Below are 18951 nucleotides of genomic sequence, written 5' to 3'. Positions count from 1 at the left end.
GCGCGTCCCACCCAGATGAGGCGCAATGGAGTAAGGTGGGAGGGTGTTAGAGGGCGCCAAGCCTGGAAAATCAATATCATGGTGTCACATCGTTGTATTAAAGGAAAATAAATCATGTTAATTACAAGAAAGACCATGAGGTATGCAAAACGATGGGATAGGAACATCAAGGTAGACTGTTTGAGTGGGTTAAGCCTTTGTTACTCCACTACACGAAAAAGCGAATATCTGGGTCGAATACTCCTGCATATAAACCCAGATATTCAAAATATGTGGCCGATAACGGGTATATGCCGTCCGCACACTTGGTATAGACGGACCTGCATATGACCCGGAGATTCACAACTATTAGTGTGCGGGACATATGGAGGCCGATAATGCCTGCATATGTGCCTGGCCATCCCGGTGCATGTCCCGCCCATGTCCGCTCATCCGACCCCAATCTCCTGCATATGCCTGCCTATTCGGGACATGCACCCTTGTTAGCACCTAATTATCACCTAATCATCTCACCCAGGCCTCGACTAGAGCACCCTTTGTCATTGAAAGCAGCTTTGATTTACTACCCTGCCCTACCTAGGATCACCCCTCCCTGTAGTGTGTATATTTTGCTTTTATTCTTTCTGAATGGTGAATGAATTTTCTTTATTTTTTCAAAGTATTTCTGGACAGTAGACTGTCCTGACGATTTCCTCCATATATTATGTGCTAGGAATGATGCTCCTTTTACGTCTTGTGAAGTTCTGCATTCCCGCTATCATACATTCTGTTGTCCATCCGTCTTCTGCACAGACTTTTGTTAGTCAGGAGCACAGCTGCGGCAAAAATTTCTAAACATGAACGTGAAGATTTGTGGTAACCATTGATCCATCGCGACACGGGTGGGCAGCCTCCACTGTCCACGGGGCCGAAGCAGAAATCACCCGAGCCAACCACGGCCTCCGGCAGCAACTTTTAAGCCAGCCCTACATGGCGACGTGTGACGTAGTCTCAAACCGTCCGCAAAATCACAACCGGGCATGTCAGTCGTACCCCACCGTACTCTACAGCGCCTGCCCGCGCGTAAGGCTGGATACTAGCTATAAAATTACAGTTGTTAAAAACTCCAAGCAGAATCCAATCCTTCCAGCGTAGGCAGTTCAAATTCCACGCGGCAAGATGTTGTTGACTTGACTTGACTTGACTTTATTCAGATCCACTTTTAGCTATTACAACATTATGTTGCCAGCTATTCTTCCAGTGGTCTCGAGGTCGTATCATTCTAAATCCCTCAGTGTTCACTGACGTTGTCTGCCGTGCATGCAGATATCCAGCTATCGGGATCCGTTGCGTACAAGCGCAACCTCACAGAAAGAAGTCTAGCTCTTAAATGCCAACTGTAAAATTTGAAAATGTTGACATGTGTGTTGATTGGTCCTTATTTTCAAACACCTACATGCTGTGTGAAATACAATTGGCTAGTTTTGATGAGTATTTGCATACAGACAGACACAATAGGTCGGGAGGTCCACTGTAGCTAAATTCAGCTTTTGTCACCTGACCAGTTCACAGTCAAACAATACCCACAAGGAACTAGGTGAAAATGTGTTACTGTAATTGTTGATGATTTCATACATCAGTCTGGTAACAAACATATTGTTGTTGCAACAAGCATTATCCACAAGGATAAAAACGAATGAAGGCTTCCAATGCGAGCGTGGGTATATCATATACGCCATGTTTTCTTTTGTTTCAAAAGCACAACATTGGTCTTTAGACTGAAGCGACCGTTTCATTGATAAGCTTAGGGCGTAAAATGACTACCCCATCATAGAATGGTGGAGAATGTTATCATCAAACGTGTTAGATTTTACTTAGAATGTCCATTTCGTGTAGTTCAATCTAGGCAACAAACTGCCGCAGCAAAAAAAAAAAAAACGAATATTAAAATTGAGCATGGGTAAGCCATGTTTTCTTTTGTGTCAAAAGTTTTAAAAAAAGTAAAATTAGTTGATTAGCTAAAAACGTAAAACCGAAGCTTAAGAATATAATAATACCAAACGCTGGTATACGATGCCCTCAAAGTTATTTTTAGTGTTCGTTCTAGATAACAATTCATTGGAAAACGATGATACGCGCCATTCGTGCGTAGGCCTTTCTTTGTTCTTGTAAAACAATGCATTCGTTTATATCAGGCGTTTGTGAGTTTTGTTGACTGAAAATGCCAGACAAGTCAATAAACATCCGCTTGGAGAGTACTTTTATGTAAAGCGGATGTCCTTTACCAATCTTACTCAAACCTATTCTTATGACAAAGCATCATTACGTCTATCAATTCACACACAAGATGGTCTCTTGTTTGGCATTACTCAAGACACGAGACGTGAGCAGGGGCCGCATATCCCCATACATGTCTAATTACCGGATGTGCAGGCATAAGCGGTAATATGCAGGACCCGCGCTTGTCATAACAGGATATGACTGCACATGCCCCGGATACACCAGGTTTCACGGGACATATGCAACCCCAAAAACGACCGGATATTCAAGTTTTCGTGTAGTGCTCTCTGTCATGCAGTCAGTCAAGAAACCAAGAAAAGCTCTTTCTTTCTCTCTCTCTCTCTCTCCCTCTCTCTCTCTCTCTCTCTCTCTATCACTCTCTCTCTCTCTCTCTCTCTCTCTCTCACTCTCTCTCTCTCTCTCTCTCTCTCTCTCTCTCTCTCTCTCACACTCTCTCTCTGTCGATAAGTCTTACGTGGGTATGAGAGTCCTATGGAAGTCCAGTCCTTGTCCACTCTGGGCGGAGGCCGCGGTTTGAGCGTGCCGTCCATCTCCTGCATCTCCAGGTCCTCCACACCGGAGTCGTTCGTGCCGTGGCCGGGTTTCCGCCCGTACTTCGGCAGGGGCGGGACGGATCGTATCGGGGACAGAGCAGGGGTGGCTGAAATAGATGATATTTTATACATGAAAAAAAAACCTCATGTGTGGGACCGCATTGTTGGCAGCGACACCTAGCTGCAGCACGAAGTAAATGCAGTCAGTACTGCTCTGAAGAAATTGAGAGACACAGAAACGACTCTTAGATTAATATTTGGTGGTGTACAAAGTGCATGATGTATTACTACTTCATAGAATCGTAATATGATAGATGAGCTTTATTGACGCAACAAAAAGTACAGTGACTTTCGTACGGTTGGCTATTATTTACAACATAGAAATACACCTTTAATCATAACAATATGGGTGACTATGTAATGTTGAGCATGCATGTGTGTATGACTTAGAACATTCTTACCGTGCTTCTCATCTGCACAGATCCATCCTTTTCTCTTCGCTACGAAGACGCCGATGACTGAAACCGTTGCCATGACGATCACGGCGACGGAAACCGAGATGATGGCGATGATGGATGTTCTTGATTCTTTAAAAGAAATTGTGTTAAGATTTGCTTGAAAGTTCAGCTAAGTTGGTTTTCACAGTATAAATAACAACATTGTCCCTGTGTGACAGCGATCTCGCCCCCCCAGCGATCTCGCCCCCCCGGGGGGCGAAATCACTAGCGTTTTCGCCCCCCTTTAGCGTTTTCGCCCCCCCCCCCCCCAAGAGCAGCTGGTTACTACATATCGATTAATAGTAAGTTTTATTGCAAATTCATGCCCGTGGGCTAATTGCAGGTAACATACAAGATTCAAACAGTGTAAAATACAATATCACAGGTGTCTAGTCTAAAACTAGTGAGAGCTAACTCTAGATCCTGGGTTATTGGGTTCGACTCCTTATTTGAAGACAGTGGAAGACGAAAGATCCCACCTTTTCTATTATGTGTGGGTTTTGTGATGTTAAAAGGAGGACTGTTTTCTTTTTATCATTGAATGTGAGAAAGTTTGGATGGAATTTGATGGCCTCTTTGAACAGCTCTTTTCTTTCTTGGTTATAGAGAGGGCAGTTTGACATGAAATGTGTTTCGTCTTCCACCACGTTTGACGTGCATTGTTTGCACGTTCTTTCACACACGGATAGCCTCTTGTACCGTCCTCTCTCAATTTCGAGAGGATGGGCACTAATTCTAATTTTGCTGATTGCCGAGCGTAAATCAAAATTATCTAATTCTAAGTATTTTTCCATAGTATGTGCTGTTTTACAGGTCTTATAAAATCTTAGCTTACCAGTATCTATACTCAAGTTATGACGAGAGGTTTGGATAAACATATCAGAGATTCTAGATCTTATCATTGTACATATAGATCTGATATCACTAAGTGAGTTACATGAATAGAAAAGGTAGGAGTGGCCACTACCATCTAAAAGTTCTTTCACTCGTTGTAACAAGGTTCTTCTGCGACTATTAGAAATAGAATTATGTTGATACAAAAGGGCATCAGCTTGTTATAAATGTCTATGAGGATCCATTTGTAATAATCGTAGCCAGTAACGAATAACACGCACAGATATATCTAAGTCTCAAGGAAATCTGCCAAGCTCCGCTCTGGATGCTAAATTACTACAATTTCTAGGAACTCCAAGTATATTCTTACAAAAACGGTGATGGGAAATTTCAATTGGGGAGTTGTCATTAATAGACTCTGTGCCCCAAATTTCACACCCACATAGGAGAATCGGCTTTATACAGGAATCAAATATTTTTAACAAGCACTTTGGCGAGACAGATGAGCGAATGAGAGATTTCAAACTATACATAGCTTTACGAGATTTGAGTGAAAGTTGTTTTTTGGTCAGGGAGAAGCTTCCTGACGATGTAATAGTCAGGCCTAGATAGCAGTAAGAATGTACTACGTCCAGAGTGTCTTGATCAAATACAAATGTTTGGTTTCGGAAGGATCGGCCAGATTTGTTGAAAATCATAACTTTAGTTTTCTTAAGATTAACTTGGAGTTTCCATTTCTTGCAGAAGGCACTTAATCTATTGAGCGCGCATTGCAACCCTTTGTCTGATTCAGAAAGTATAACCACATCGTCTGCATATAACAAGCACGATACAAATAAATTATGTAGGGAAGGTGGTTCACATTCGGCATTATCAAGAACATGAACGAGGTCATTAATGAATAAGTTGAACAATGTATATGGTGTGTTACCTGGTACCTATATGGCACCTTATTACCGTACCGTAAGATGTCATACCTCGAAAGTCGATACTATATTGTTCGGTGGAAACATGACATTGAAATGAAAAAGACAATTTTTGCAGCTGAGGTGGCATAAAACAGTGCTACTGCGAACGCATAAATCAACACCGTCTATGGTACTAAATACGTCAGCTATATGTTTTCAATTTGTCACAGTGTTTTCTTTCTTGTGCTGGAAACATTTCCAAAGCACTAACAAAAACACAGGTGAATAATAGTTTCTCATTATAAACACTATCTACGCGCAAGTTGATATAGCTGTTGCTAAATGCTACACAAACACTGGCAAAGTACCAGTCTTAAGAAACACGGGTAAATGTATCAGTTCCTAAATACTAGAAAAAACAGTCATGTTGGAGGTGAAGATATCCCTTGGCCAGGTGCATATACCAAAATGTGCGTTATTCTAATTAATACCTAATATTTGTATAATTAATAAAGACATTACATAGTTCTTTTGTGGTCACTTCATGGTAGAGACTTCATATTGGAGATATATAGGTTGCTTGAGGACAGGTGAATACAATGTCAATGAAATACATCTTATGTCAAGACTCAGGTATATGCAATAATGGGAATACAAGGGACCCAACCCTCCTTGTCTGAAACAAGTTCAACTATCTTATTACCATGTAATTACGTTAATATTGATACTATGAATGGAGTTATGTATCAAACTTGTGTACTTATATCAGTCTGAAACTGCATTTTGTGATTTATACCAATCAACTTCTAAAATGTCATGTAAACCCGTTTTTTAGGGGGGGGGGTGAAATCGCTAAAGGGGGGCGAGGTAGGGGGGCGAGATCACTAGCCGGGGAGGGCGGGGGCGAGATCGCTAGTGATTTCGCCCCCGGGGGGTGAGATCACGGGGGGCGAGATCGCTGTCACACCGGCCCCAAATAAAAAATGTATTCTTCCTAATTGTCGACTGATTAGCTGATAGTTTTTTTAGTAAGAGTAAACACCCTTAGTAGTAAGATAGGCATGCCAAAAAACTTACTAAAGCACCTGGATAGTTTTTCGAAACGGTCAAAAGATTTAGGTAGCATATTAATTACCTATTTTTCCGTGACCGAAGGATCTGTAGTTGTAAAGGCATTAACGAGAAACTAGCATTGAAAACAATTTTAGACATTCTAATGGAACAAGATTGAGACAAAGTAAAGGCAACGTAGATTCCTTAACCCTTAAACCGCCAGACCCGGATATATCCGGCACACATATACATGCCCTGTGTGCCGTGACCGGTTATAGGCTAGCTATAGCGTATTCCCGGGATAGCCGGGATAGCTATAGCGTATTCTCCCGAAGTAGCAGCTTTGCGCACGTGTAACGAACGAAACCAGGAAGGTAGGGACCTCGGCCTTATTCGGGGGTCTCTTTTTGGAGGTCAACGGCCAACCCTGAAACTAAAAGCATTTTATAGGGCTGGAACTCTGGCAGTTTAAGGGTTGTTAAGACACCCCACCTTTCACAGTCAGCCGTATCTCCCGCTGGTCCGAGCTGAAGATGTTCGCGGCTTTGCAGATGTAGATGCCCTCATCGTCACCGGTCACGTGATCAATGGAGAGCGTGGCCGTCTTCATCTTCCCGACGATCTTCTCGGTGATGCTGATGCCGTTGTTGGTCTCCAGGAGCACGCTCTCCACGCCGTTCTTGTTCCTCCACAGCCACGTCACCTTCTCGGGGAGGGGGTCGCCGATGACGTCACAGTAGAACCTGGCCACGTCGCCCTGATTGGTGGACACTTGTGGCGACGCTGCTTCGACTTGTGGCTTTCCTGAGGTCATGAAAAGTGTAGTTTAAGGTATCTTAAGGTATATATTAAGGTATCTAGCCTTTTGTTGCTTATATATATGGTGGTAAAATAAGAAATTCGTCGTGCGTGGCGTAACTGGTAGAGCGGTCGGCTCGGAATCTATAGGTCCTGAGTTCACTCCCCGCCGTGCCCCCGACGTTGTGCCCTTGGGAAAGGCACTTGACACGACCTTCCTCACTTCACCCAGGTGTAAAAAAAATGGTTATACCTGACTTCGGTCGGGGAGGTAAAAGACCACCTTTATCTTCTGCCTGTACCATGTATGTGGCACTGTAAGTTACAAAAAACTTGAGTACAGTGCCACATTGTCCTCGTCTGTGTAAAAAGCAAACTAGAAAAAAAATTAGAAAGTTAAAGGTAGGCTCATATACATATAGGGGGCCAAAGGGGCAATTGGTTGTTATACGCGCACTGTGCCCAGGACACGGCATTGAAAGTCGAAAATGTCAAAACGCTACGTCAGAAATACCAGGTCAATTCGACCGATTACAGTTTGACCTCGTGTTCGCTCGCCTAGCCACTAAGGTTTTTGGCGGAATATACATAACTTAAGTCACCCGTTGGCATTTAAACGTTTGCGATAACGTTTCTAATGATTAACGTGTTGAGCAATATTTACTAATAGGTAACTATGCTAATTCCGTGGCCTGTTGTCAAAGATCAAAAGTAGTCACCGGTTTCGTAGAAGTTGTGAAAATACTTTTATGTCTTTCTGATTAAGTTATTATATTTCTCTATCTGTACCTGTACCTGCATAGCCAGCCTATGTATCTTCAATATGAACGCTTACCTAAGACGTCTATTTCAACTTCTTTTGTGACCACAGGGAAGCCATCGCTGGTGGCCACGCACTGATACGTCCCCTCCACGTCGTAGCGCACCCGGTGGAACCGCAGCGGGTTTTCCCAGTACAGGGTTGTATCCTTCCGCCGCCACCGGATGTTCGGTTTCGGGTTTCCGTCCGCGAAGCAATTCAGCGAGAAGTCGTTATGTCCGTACATGACTGACGCTTTGTCGCTGAGAGTAGAGTCAATGCTGGGTGGGTCTGATGGGAGAAATATTTTGTAAGATGATTATGTATATATTTTGCACAACGTGGTGTCCGCATTAACCACATGTATCATTGCCAAAAGCACCCACTGTAATGGCAATGTATGCAGAGCATATTTAATGTTTTTTTGCTTCTTTCAACAAGAAAATTGTAGAATGTAAGAGTAACATTGTAAAGCAAATACGTTTACTCTAACATGCGTTTGCTTTCAAATGGTCTAGCCTAACATGGTCTAGCCTAGCTACTGCTATGTTTATTCTTACTCAAAGTCATTCATATGTATGATGGCTATCCTATATGTCTTCCATTTGCTACATAAATGTAATTGAACACCACATTTTCTGCTACATCAATGCTGTTACCATGGTGACAGACGTCTGCCTCGGGACATTGACCTTATCAATTTGTTTGGAGAAAAAGAAGGGTGGAAAAACAACTTTAGTGTAGGTAAACATGGTGACAGCCTTTTGCCCCAGAAAAGGAAGGAGAAGAAACGGAGCAACAACAATATTGTAACAGTGGGGGGTTGAAGAAGTGCTAAATGACCATGCCAAACGCCTGTCAGGCTTTTGGCTCAGTCATTTAGACTGCTGATGTTGTGATCCTAAGTACCCGGGTTTGATTCCCGGGTCGGTCAGGATTTTTGTATATATTGTTTATTTCTGTTCTACTCGCCCCTCTGACTCTTACAATATGTTTCCCTTCAATGAAGGAAAACATAACACGTCTAAATAGCACCAGTACTCACAGAACACCTCCAGCCGTATGGAGCCCACGCCGACCGGTAAGATCCGGTTGTCTGCCTCGCACTGGTAGACACCGCTGTCGTACTTGGACACTTTCACGATCTGGAGACTCCTCTCTCTGGACGAAAACGATAAAATAAATGATTCAGTACTAGAAAAGAAACATCCGTATGTATACCGGTGAGGTGAGGTGAGGTATGTATACCTTATGTCTAACAAACTTAAACTAACTATATATTTTTAATTACTCATTCACATTCATATACAAGGTGACCACCACCATGTGGGCAGGATCACTGCAGAAGCAGAATATGGTGGGCTACTACTCATGTGTTTAACATAAAACAAAGCTTATCTAATCGTAAGGTTCGCAATCAAGTTCAGAAACGCGCGATCTAGATATGGTCGCATGACCTACTTCCCCCTGCTCCCTCCAGAAGTGTCTCTCGCCTCTCTGGATCTGTCTCCTCCAGACTCCCGTTTCACTTACTTTTCTTCTCTTTGACCCCCTCTGGGTCCTACCATTCCACATACTTGTATGTGTGTGTGTGTGGGGGGGGGGGGGGGTGTCACTCAACACACAACATCTTTTAAAAAAGCACAGCCAACCTCTGTATGCTGTCCCGCGGCAGGCGATCTCCTAGTTTGCGCCAGGTCACAGTTGCTTTCGGGTTGGAGTCGACGTAACACGTCAGGTTCACGGCCTGGCCCTCCCTGGCGTGGACGGAGGGGGAGGGGACGGATACAGTCGGCGGGTCTGGGGATTGGGCCAAGAGGCATCGCGTTATGAGGAGGTTAGATTGTTCTTTAATCCAAGAAATGCACCTGAATTTTGACTGAATCACTTGTTCAACTGCCAATTGCTCTGGGCACTTAACTTATCACACGTGTGACGTCATTAAATGGAGCAAAAAATTATCGAAAGTCTGTATCGCCACCCGTCCCGGTTGAGAGAAGGTTGGACCATCACAGTTGACGTCAAAGCCAGAGAATATTGTTTTGCTATTTATACAATAACAGGTTGCTTCGCAACAATACCAGTTCGCATCCGTTAATTCGCAACAAGGTACAAATCGTTTCGCAACTTACAATCAACCCGTAGTATTCTCGATGCCGCCCGAGGTCTGACGATATCGGGGAACCCCTGGTCGGCCACGCAGGTGAAGTTGGCACCGTCGTCCCACTTGGAGACCCGCGCGGTGAACAGCTCCAGCGTGACGCTGCCGCCCTCGTCATCGCCAGCCGTGTCCTCTGAGCCGAACCGGTGGGTTCCGTTGTACCAGGTGAGCCGAGGGGGAGGGAAGCCGCCTCGCGACCGGCACCGCAGCAGCAGTTCGTCTCCGGCCGTTAGGGGGAGCTCCGCACCGGTGATGTCAGGAGGGCCGACCATTGGCACTACAATGACACAGATTTATTTACTGTTATCTGTATCTGTGAGGTGATGTTTGACATTATCTAACAGCTAGAGTGACGTTTTGGTCAATCAGTACATCATGCTATGGGGCTGTACCTACCTACAACAGTAAGTGTGACGTCAGCAGTACCTACCTACGACAGTGATCGTGACGTCAACAGTACCTACCTACGACAGTAAGCGTGACGTCAGCAGTACCTACCTACGACAGTAAGCGTGACGTCAGCAGTACCTACCTACGACAGTAAGCGTGACGTCAGCAGTACCTACCTACGACAGTAAGCGTGACGTCAGCAGTGCCTACCTACGACAGTAAGTGTGACGTCAGCAGTGCCTACCTACGACAGTAAGCGTGACGTTAGCAGTGCCTACCTACGACAGTAAGCGTGACGTCAACAGTGCCTACCTACGACAGTAAGCGTGACGTCAGCCGCGGCCCGTACGCTCGGAGTAGAACACCTGTAGTCCCCGGAGTCCTCCACCTGCGCGCCCCGGATGTGCAGGTTGTACTCTCCCTGAGACGCGTCACCGACGATACTGTGACGCCGCTCGTACAGCACGGACACCTGCGAGGACAATGATTTTAAGTTTCCATTGTGTTTTCTTAAAGTGAAGCTACAGCAGCGTGTATATCAAGTCCTTATGAGGTCTGAATTGACATTTTGTTCGTGCGCAGCCGTAGGCACAATATGCGCCTCATTCGCATCTCAAGTGATTTGTGCCAATTTGGCGGTATGTACGAATTCGAAGCATGGAGCTTTTCCTTGGTTGTAGCGAAGTTAGCGCGATCGCTGTCTCGTCGACAGGGATTTTAGTGTCTTTGACATGTTGAACCGTTTTTCCCCTCAAATGTACCAAGAAACATGTATACATACATAGTCATAATCTTCATCTAGTTGTACCAACGCAAATATCAAATCATTCTGCCAGTTTATTCTAGTAAAGAGTGGAAGCTGTAGAAGAGTGATGGATGTCAATCGTAACGTCCGGAAGCAGTTGTAACGTTATTGATTGAAATGCAGAGACTAAATCGTCTCAAGATAAAATCAGAAACCTTTCTCCCCGCGGATATAATGGTATCGGCGGGTGGTCCTTGCCAATTGACGACGTCATCACTACTCAGATCGTTGAAGGAGCAGCTGAGGCTGGCGTCTTCTCCTTCCAGGACGACTTTAGATTCCGGACGTCTTCTGTAGAACGCGCCGTCAGCTGTGGACCGGAAAAAATGACAAACATCTGTGAATAGTTTCATCAGGATGGCAGATAATGTGATAGACAGAGGGGATAACAGATTAATGAGGCTGTACGAATCAAACAATTTACTGCAGCCATGAACCGTGATGAGAGTAATACAGATTCATTTATTTCTGGTCCTTAATAAGAAACTAACCATTTTAAGTGGCTAACTATTGTTTCTTATGAAATATGAGTCTATGACAATACATCATGTTTGTGACCGCATTTTGCAGCGACACCTAGCTGCCGTCAAAGTAGAAACAGAGACATATTCATATTCATAAGAATAGAATACATGAAAGTTTATTTACCTTCGTACTAAAATGAATACCAAATCCCAAACCAAACATGGCATATGGCAAAAACTCTCCTGTGATAACTTATAGAGCCTACCTTCGCAGATTATGGTTTGTAACTTACTTGTATTTTAGACTTTTATCACTTTTTAAGTCCGCAAAGGTTATAGCGAAATCAATATTACAGTACTATATTTACAAAACGCTATACTTGTGATGGCAACATCGAAGAAGTGTGCTTGCTGTTTTGGAATGAACTCAAATCAACTACAAAACGTTACTGTGATTGTAACATCATTGATATTTCGGGATAGATCCTATCCGAGTTCAGGTTTCCATCACTGTAAAAGTCTACAAAACGTTATTGTGCTGACAACTGTGTGCTTGATGTTTTGAGATGTGCTGGCTTCTCACAGTAAGCGTTTGATGTTTTGAGATCATGGAGCGCTGTCTATGTGCTTCTTTCCTTATTACAGTAAACGTCTACAAAACGTTATTGCGATGACAACTGTATGTTTGATATTCTGAGATGAGCTCTATCTATATGCTGGCTTCCTCACAGTAAAAGTCTGATGTTTTGAGATGAGCGCTGTCTATGTGCTCCTTTTTTTATTACAGTAAACATCTACAAAACGTTATCGTGATGACAGCAGTGTTTTTGATGTTTTGAGATGAGCCCCATCTGTGCACAGGATTTCTTCAAGACGAGTCCTGAGGTTTACTGCTTGACTTGAAGTCTTGAAGTCTTTATCGCAGGGAAGAAAGGAGACAGACTGATTGCCAAAAACATCATTCGGAGCCTTTCAGTATCTTCTACTCCATAAAACGGCGTTCTGAGCGCGCTCCTTAAGTGCCTTGTAGATGGCATGTGAGCAGTTAGCGGATCAGGGTGAAACGACGGCGGGGTTTATCTGCACATTTACCGGCACGCGGCACATTCAGGCACCGCGCCGCCGTCACTTCGAGCACCGATCTCATCAGCTACGGGCCAATTAAGGCAGTTTTCAGGGAATTCCGCGCGGGATGATGGACTGGGGAGTCTGCCGGCTGGCATTTAGCTGAAGTGGTTGGAGTAACTCTGTGACAGTAAAACTCCGATTTGCGAGGGGAAGATAACGGTATACAAAAGCGTTCCGCTCTGCAGATGGTGAAGACAAATAAAGAGTTATTCTGAAGACGAAGACACGAGTTGGTGAGAACGAAATCAGCTTTTGTTATTTTGGTTCTAGAGTATTTGAAAGTGAGGAAAGTAAATGGTTCTTCCCTTAGTCAATAGATCTTTTTTTATAATCTAAAGAGACATGAATTACAATCATACGTATTATATACGAATAGCCTAATATAGTGGACTGGGGAGTCTGCCAGCTGACATTTAGCTGAAGTGATTGTAGTAACTATGTCGCAGTAAAACTTCGATTTGCGCGGGGAAGACATACAAAAGCGTTCCGCCACGCTAAGGTTGAGGACAAATAAGGTTATCTTATGAAGAAGAAAACACGAGTTGGTGGGGACGAAATCAGCTTTTGTTATTTTGGTTGTAGATTGTTTGCAATGATTCTTTTCGTATTCAATTGATGCATTTAAACCAAAAGGGACATTGATTATACATATCATTTGTAAATATGATTATTTTCACATAAGATTATATATCTAAACGAAAATCAAATTGATATTTCATTAGTCAAAGAGAAACTTCTTTTTGTATTCAATGGATGCCTTATAGCCAAAAGAGACATTAATTTTGCATTATTAATATTTCTTCTAAATATGATTATTTTCATATAAAGAACATCTATATAAAAATCAAATCAATATTTCATAGTTTCAAAGTGTTTGTAAATTATAAGTTTGAGAGGAAATGGACTAATTCTTTCGTATTAAATAGATGCCTTATAATCAAAAGAGAAATTAATTATGCATGATTGATTATTTATAAATATGATTATCTTCACATAAATATATCTATCTAAACAAAAACCAAATTGATATTTCATAAGTCAAAGAGGAATACAAGTGATTGTTTTCGTATTCAATAATCTTATTTGTTATACTTCGAAGAGACATGAATTGCAAATTATATATACAAATAGCATTGTTGGATCTGTAATATAGATCTACATATTAATCTTATTGATATTTCAAATGTCAAAGAGGAAATCAGGAGATTCTTTAAGTTGTCAGGAGATATAAGGGTCAGTTAGATTGACATAGCTCAGTGCAATGGCCGAGTGGGTAGAGTGTTCGCCTTGCATTCGGTAGGTCGTGAGTTCGATCCCCGGCCGAATCATACCAAAGACTTTAAAGAATTTAGTAGATGCTGCTTTCTCTGCCTTGCACTCAGCACTAATGAGGAAGAGTATGGGAGTTAAACACACACCACTACCAGCGGACTAGCCCCCTGTTGTAGTGGCTTACACAAATGTGTGGCCCAAGGGCTACAGAATATGAGATGGGCGCTACCCCTAAGCATCTGAACAGATGTACGAGCATCTTTAGCTTTAAGTTAAGTTAACATCATTGTAAAACTAATAATCACAAATTTGACATATCTACATTGCCAGTAACTCGTAAATATCAAAGTACCAATGTAATTTAGGTCACAGCGCGATTGCCTATAGTGGAATGCGGGTCTTAAGCACATACAAATGTCAGCTCTTAAATACCAGATCGTGTATACGAGCGAGACATTTTCCAAACGGCATTTTACAGCTTACCAATGATGTATGCAAGTGCGCACTTGACCCTGCTGTCAGCACGGCGCAGTTGTGCATCATATTACACCAATAACTGCAGAAGTGTCGTTTATATGTGCTCGGGCCATTTATTATCGGCGTTATCCCTTCCTGTAGGAAATTAACTACCAATCGCACATGATGAAAAGTGGCAGGTACGAAAACGCCGCAGTCGAGCGATGACTTCAGGGAATAATTTTCAATACTCAGTTTTTTTTAAGCCAATAACTTTGCATCCGTCTTCAGACGGTATGGTAGAGTACAGCATGTCAACAATATGATGAACGTTTAGGACATTTTTTATTTTTTTCATTTTCTACCTTCTATGTTGTGTCCGGTGTTTCTGTAGCAGGGTATGTTTTCACAGGTGGAGGTTGATAGCCCTTTACCTTTGACGCTTAAGATACTGTAAATGCATTTAAGTTTGCGGGGATTTAATTTCGCGGGAGCGGGAAAATGGCCTTTTCGAGGTGGTTTTAATTTCGCGGTAACACCATGCACTGCAGTCTCTTACTGTTATGGAAAAATGTTCGCGGTGGTTTTAAATTCGCGGTGAAGCGGCCGCCGCGAGAACCGCGAACATTAATCCACCACGAACATTTCTGCATTTACAGTACCTCCTAAAACAGGGAACCCACATTTTACATCCCTTCTGAAAAGCAGGTGAAGCCCCAACAGATACATTGTGTATGCCTATCCAGACTTTAACCTAGGGGAAGTCACATATACCGACTAATTGGAACCAGGAGCTCAACTGTGTGTGTCGAGGGTGCAACAAGTTATGCTACGTGGACATCCCCCAGCCTACTCAAGTTGAAATAACCCAGAAAGCCTGTGTGTATATAGTGGATAAAAGCTGTGTTGGCAAGCTCCAATGTTAATCCCAACTGAAGCCAGGGCGGGATAGAAAACCAGACCATGTACAGACGAGAAGATTATGCAAATGTGAACAGTGCATGTGTTAACACATCCCTCTGAGGGTGGATGATGAACGACTATGTACAGCTTCCGTGATACGTCCGGAATAGATGATATATCAAGTAGCTACGAAAACCAGACACAGGTTACCATCAGGTGATACTTATGGTCTCGCTGGCATCAGGAAAGCCGCATTATGATTGCACATTTGACATCAGGGGATCGTTACTAGCATAGAGCTCTGAGTAACCAGATTTCAGAAGGCTGCATTCCATCATCAAGGCCCAGAGTATACTGTAAATGGAAAAATGTTCGCGGTAGTATTATGTTGAACTTCGCGGTTTTTGGTGTGCCCCCTCATAAAACAACCGCTAATACCTCCATTTTCTCCCTACAGCAAACTTAAAGACTTTAAAATGATGTAAAGATGCCTCATATGAATGGTCTAAAAATTTATGTGCACAAGCTGAGAAATAAAGCACTCTGAGTAGTGCTTAGGAGGTTGGGTTTATAATAGAAGAGTAGAAACAAATACTTTAGAAGCATTGGCTCCTAGGTATTCATCAAAGCCAATTTTCCATTTGTTAGTTCCCTCCCTGCCTCCAGTCGCAAATTCAAAGTGATTTGTTACTTCTTTGAAATGTGACCTTTTTCCAGAACTGCGTGCTATAGATTTCCCATACGCGGCCATTGGGAACCGCTACAGTCGATTCATTAATGTGACGACTTTTGTATGACGGAAGGAAAAGTGGCAGAATAATTTGTCTACAAGCTGATGATCGATCCCTGTTTAAGGAAGTTGGAGGAGTTTTTGGGAGAAGATCTTCCGGGCGGCTTCCGTAGATCGACCGGCAGATTGGAAGCCGATGCGCCAGACGTCTCAGGAATACGACATATGCTACTCGGGAACTGGTGTTAATAACCCCTTCCCACTAGGACGGCGCTCTCAACGCGCTCTCTCTGTGACCTAGAGTTTTACAGATATCTCCACGAAATGTATAAGAAAATAAACGGATTATTTTACACTGTATGTTTTAGGCATAAGGCCCCCTTTCCACTAGACGCTCTCACTGCTACCTAAATAAGATATGTGTAACCTTTGATATCGTACTGGGTATATCATACAACATGTAAAAGTGTGACTAAGAGGACAACGAAACAAACTGTACAAAGATTCGTCTCTTTTCTAAACAAGTTGCTGAGCTATATGTCAAATTTGAGGTCGTAGAGAGAGCGCGGCGAGAGCGCCGTCCTATTGGAAAGGGGGTATTAGAACCAGAAAAAAACATTGGACTAGCATTATAGAGATAATGTGTTTGTAGCTATGATGTCTTACTGCGTTGCTGTCTTTTGATTCTTATCCTCTCGATCATGTTGAAAATAGGCCATTACGTCCCAACAAGTCTTTTAGATTACATAAAGGCTTTAACTTGACTTGGCTTTACGTCTTGTAGATAGAAGTCTTTTTTTAATCAAGACGAAATCCTTGCAGCAGGTAGCAATGTAACATAAAGATTCCTAAACCACGGGTGCGTTTTCAAATTTGCTAAGTTTGAATTGAGTGCAAAGTTTATCGTTATGATATTCAAAACTCTCTGACTCTGTATGGCTGCCGCATAATAGGTGGGTGTATCAAACGATTTACACAGAAATGCTCTTCTGCCATCAACCTTATCTTTTGACATTCCTAAAACGCTGCAACCTGAAGATAATACAAGCAAGACTCAATCTCAAAGACGCTTGACTTGTGCTGACACGACATGAAACATTTACATTTCCATCCGCCTCTTTCTATTTTCCCTTTCCAGTCTCCAATTTAGATTCGGGTCAGAGAACTAAGTACACCAGCTTCTGTACCAGCTGCCTGGCTGCCTGTGCAGAGTATCGTAACTTGCCATATTACAAAGTTGACTGTCTCAAAGATGCTAACATGACATGAAAATTTACATTTACATCCGCCTGTTTCTATTTTCCCTTCCCTTCTCCAATTCTGATTCGGGTCAGAGAACTAAGTACATCAGCTCCTGTACCAGCTGCCTAGGTGCCTGTGCAGAGTATCGTAACTTGCCATATTACAAAGTTGACTGTCTCAAAGATGCTAACATGACATGAAAAATTTACTTTTCCATCCGCCTGTTTCTATTTCCCCTTCCCGTCTCCAATTCTGATTCGGGTCAGCAGATTAAGTACATCAGCCTCTGTACCAGCTGCCCGGGTGCCTGTGCAGAGTATCGTAACTTGCAATTGACATGATACAAAGTTGACTGTCTCAAAGATGCTAACATGACATGAAAAATTCACTTTTTCGTCCGCGTCTTTCTAATTTAGTCTCCAATTTAGATTCGGGTCAGAGAACTAAGTACATCAGCTCCTGTACCAGCTGTCCAGGAGCACAGCGCGGAGGAGAGGCTACATCCCCCACCCAGACCCGCCTGACCCTAATCCCGACCCCGCTCCTCTCCCATTGTGCTACATGATTTACCGGCCTCACAGCAATTTCTCGGGTGAATAAATCCCTGATGCTCTCCTAGAAAGCAATTTTTGGCCCAGCCGAAGCTCCTGAAAGACGAGCCGCAATAAACCCGTCTGGGGCGACGCCTCTAAATGCAATTTCTGCGGAAATCTGTCGCGGCGTTTCGCGCTGCGCATTATGTATATCCTATCGGGGAGAGATATACCTTATCAGGGAGAGATAGATCTTTGCTTTCTGCGATTCGACTCACTTTGAATCAATGCTGACGCTAAATCATGTCGACAGGTTTATGTTGAAGGTCTGAAAATCAATCACCCTCATCGACTAGCTTTATAAATATGACGGCCGTTAACGGCTTTACAGGGGAGAGGGGGGAGGCAAGAAGTGCGAGAAAGCATTTTGGGGGGTTTCTTGAAAAAAAAAAGCGGAAATAAGTTGGGCAACGGTTCTAATAGTCGGCGACCACGTTGCAACCTCGCTACGACCTAAACTGGATTTTTGTAACACATGATTTCAAAATTGGACAAATGTCAGGCAAAATTTAAAAGCATGACTGAAAATAAACAAAACACACAAATTGTAAACAAATACATAAACTCGTTGAGCGAACTGTGAGCGTTGAGCGAAAATTTAGGTCGTAGTGAAATTGCCGCCCTAGTGGAATGGGGGCTTTTCGGGTGTCCACCTCTAAGGTAACACTTACCAGTTCTCTCTGTCTCTGTCTTTCTTTCTCTCTCTTTGTCTCTCTCTCTTTGTCTCTCTCTCTTTGTCTCTCTCTCTCTATCTCTCTCTCTGTCTGTCTCTCTCTCTCTCTCTCTCCCCTCACCCAGTGGCCCACACATCACCCATATACACACAGACCCTAACCCGCTCACAAACACACACACACACACACACCCCACACACATACACCCCCCACACACACAGACCCCCCCCCCCCACACGTTTTGGTGACCAATCTGCGTAGGTTTGTTAGTTTTGTGCATGTCCGGTGCTATCAGGCGAACTGGGCGTATATTTTCGTTTGCCTGCGTATGTGATACTTTTTAAAGACGATTCCTATGGGATAGAGGTGCGACTTGTGTGTGCGGCCGCGTATTGAAGAAATCAGTCAAAATGTCGATTAATGTGTTGTAC

The 18951-nt window shown here is 43.2% G+C and overlaps 1 protein-coding gene across 1 annotated transcript in view; it reads right to left on the bottom strand.

Annotated features, from left to right (window-relative positions):
• Positions 1-8989: 8989 nt before the first annotated feature.
• Positions 8990-18951, bottom strand: part of LOC118422358 (cell adhesion molecule 3-like) — a 10690-nt gene continuing 728 nt past the window's right edge. Inside the window, exons 2-6 of the mRNA XM_035829878.1 lie at positions 11214-11368; positions 10566-10725; positions 9835-10140; positions 9355-9502; positions 8990-9041 (exon numbers count right to left, since the gene is read on the bottom strand). Of these exons, the coding sequence (XP_035685771.1) occupies positions 8990-9041; positions 9355-9502; positions 9835-10140; positions 10566-10725; positions 11214-11368 (821 nt within the window). The remainder of the gene's footprint in view (positions 9042-9354; positions 9503-9834; positions 10141-10565; positions 10726-11213; positions 11369-18951) is intronic.

This window comes from Branchiostoma floridae, chromosome 9 (genome assembly GCF_000003815.2).
Source record: "Branchiostoma floridae strain S238N-H82 chromosome 9, Bfl_VNyyK, whole genome shotgun sequence".
NCBI lineage: Eukaryota > Metazoa > Chordata > Leptocardii > Amphioxiformes > Branchiostomatidae > Branchiostoma > Branchiostoma floridae.
This window is presented reverse-complemented; position numbering and strand designations above follow the sequence as displayed.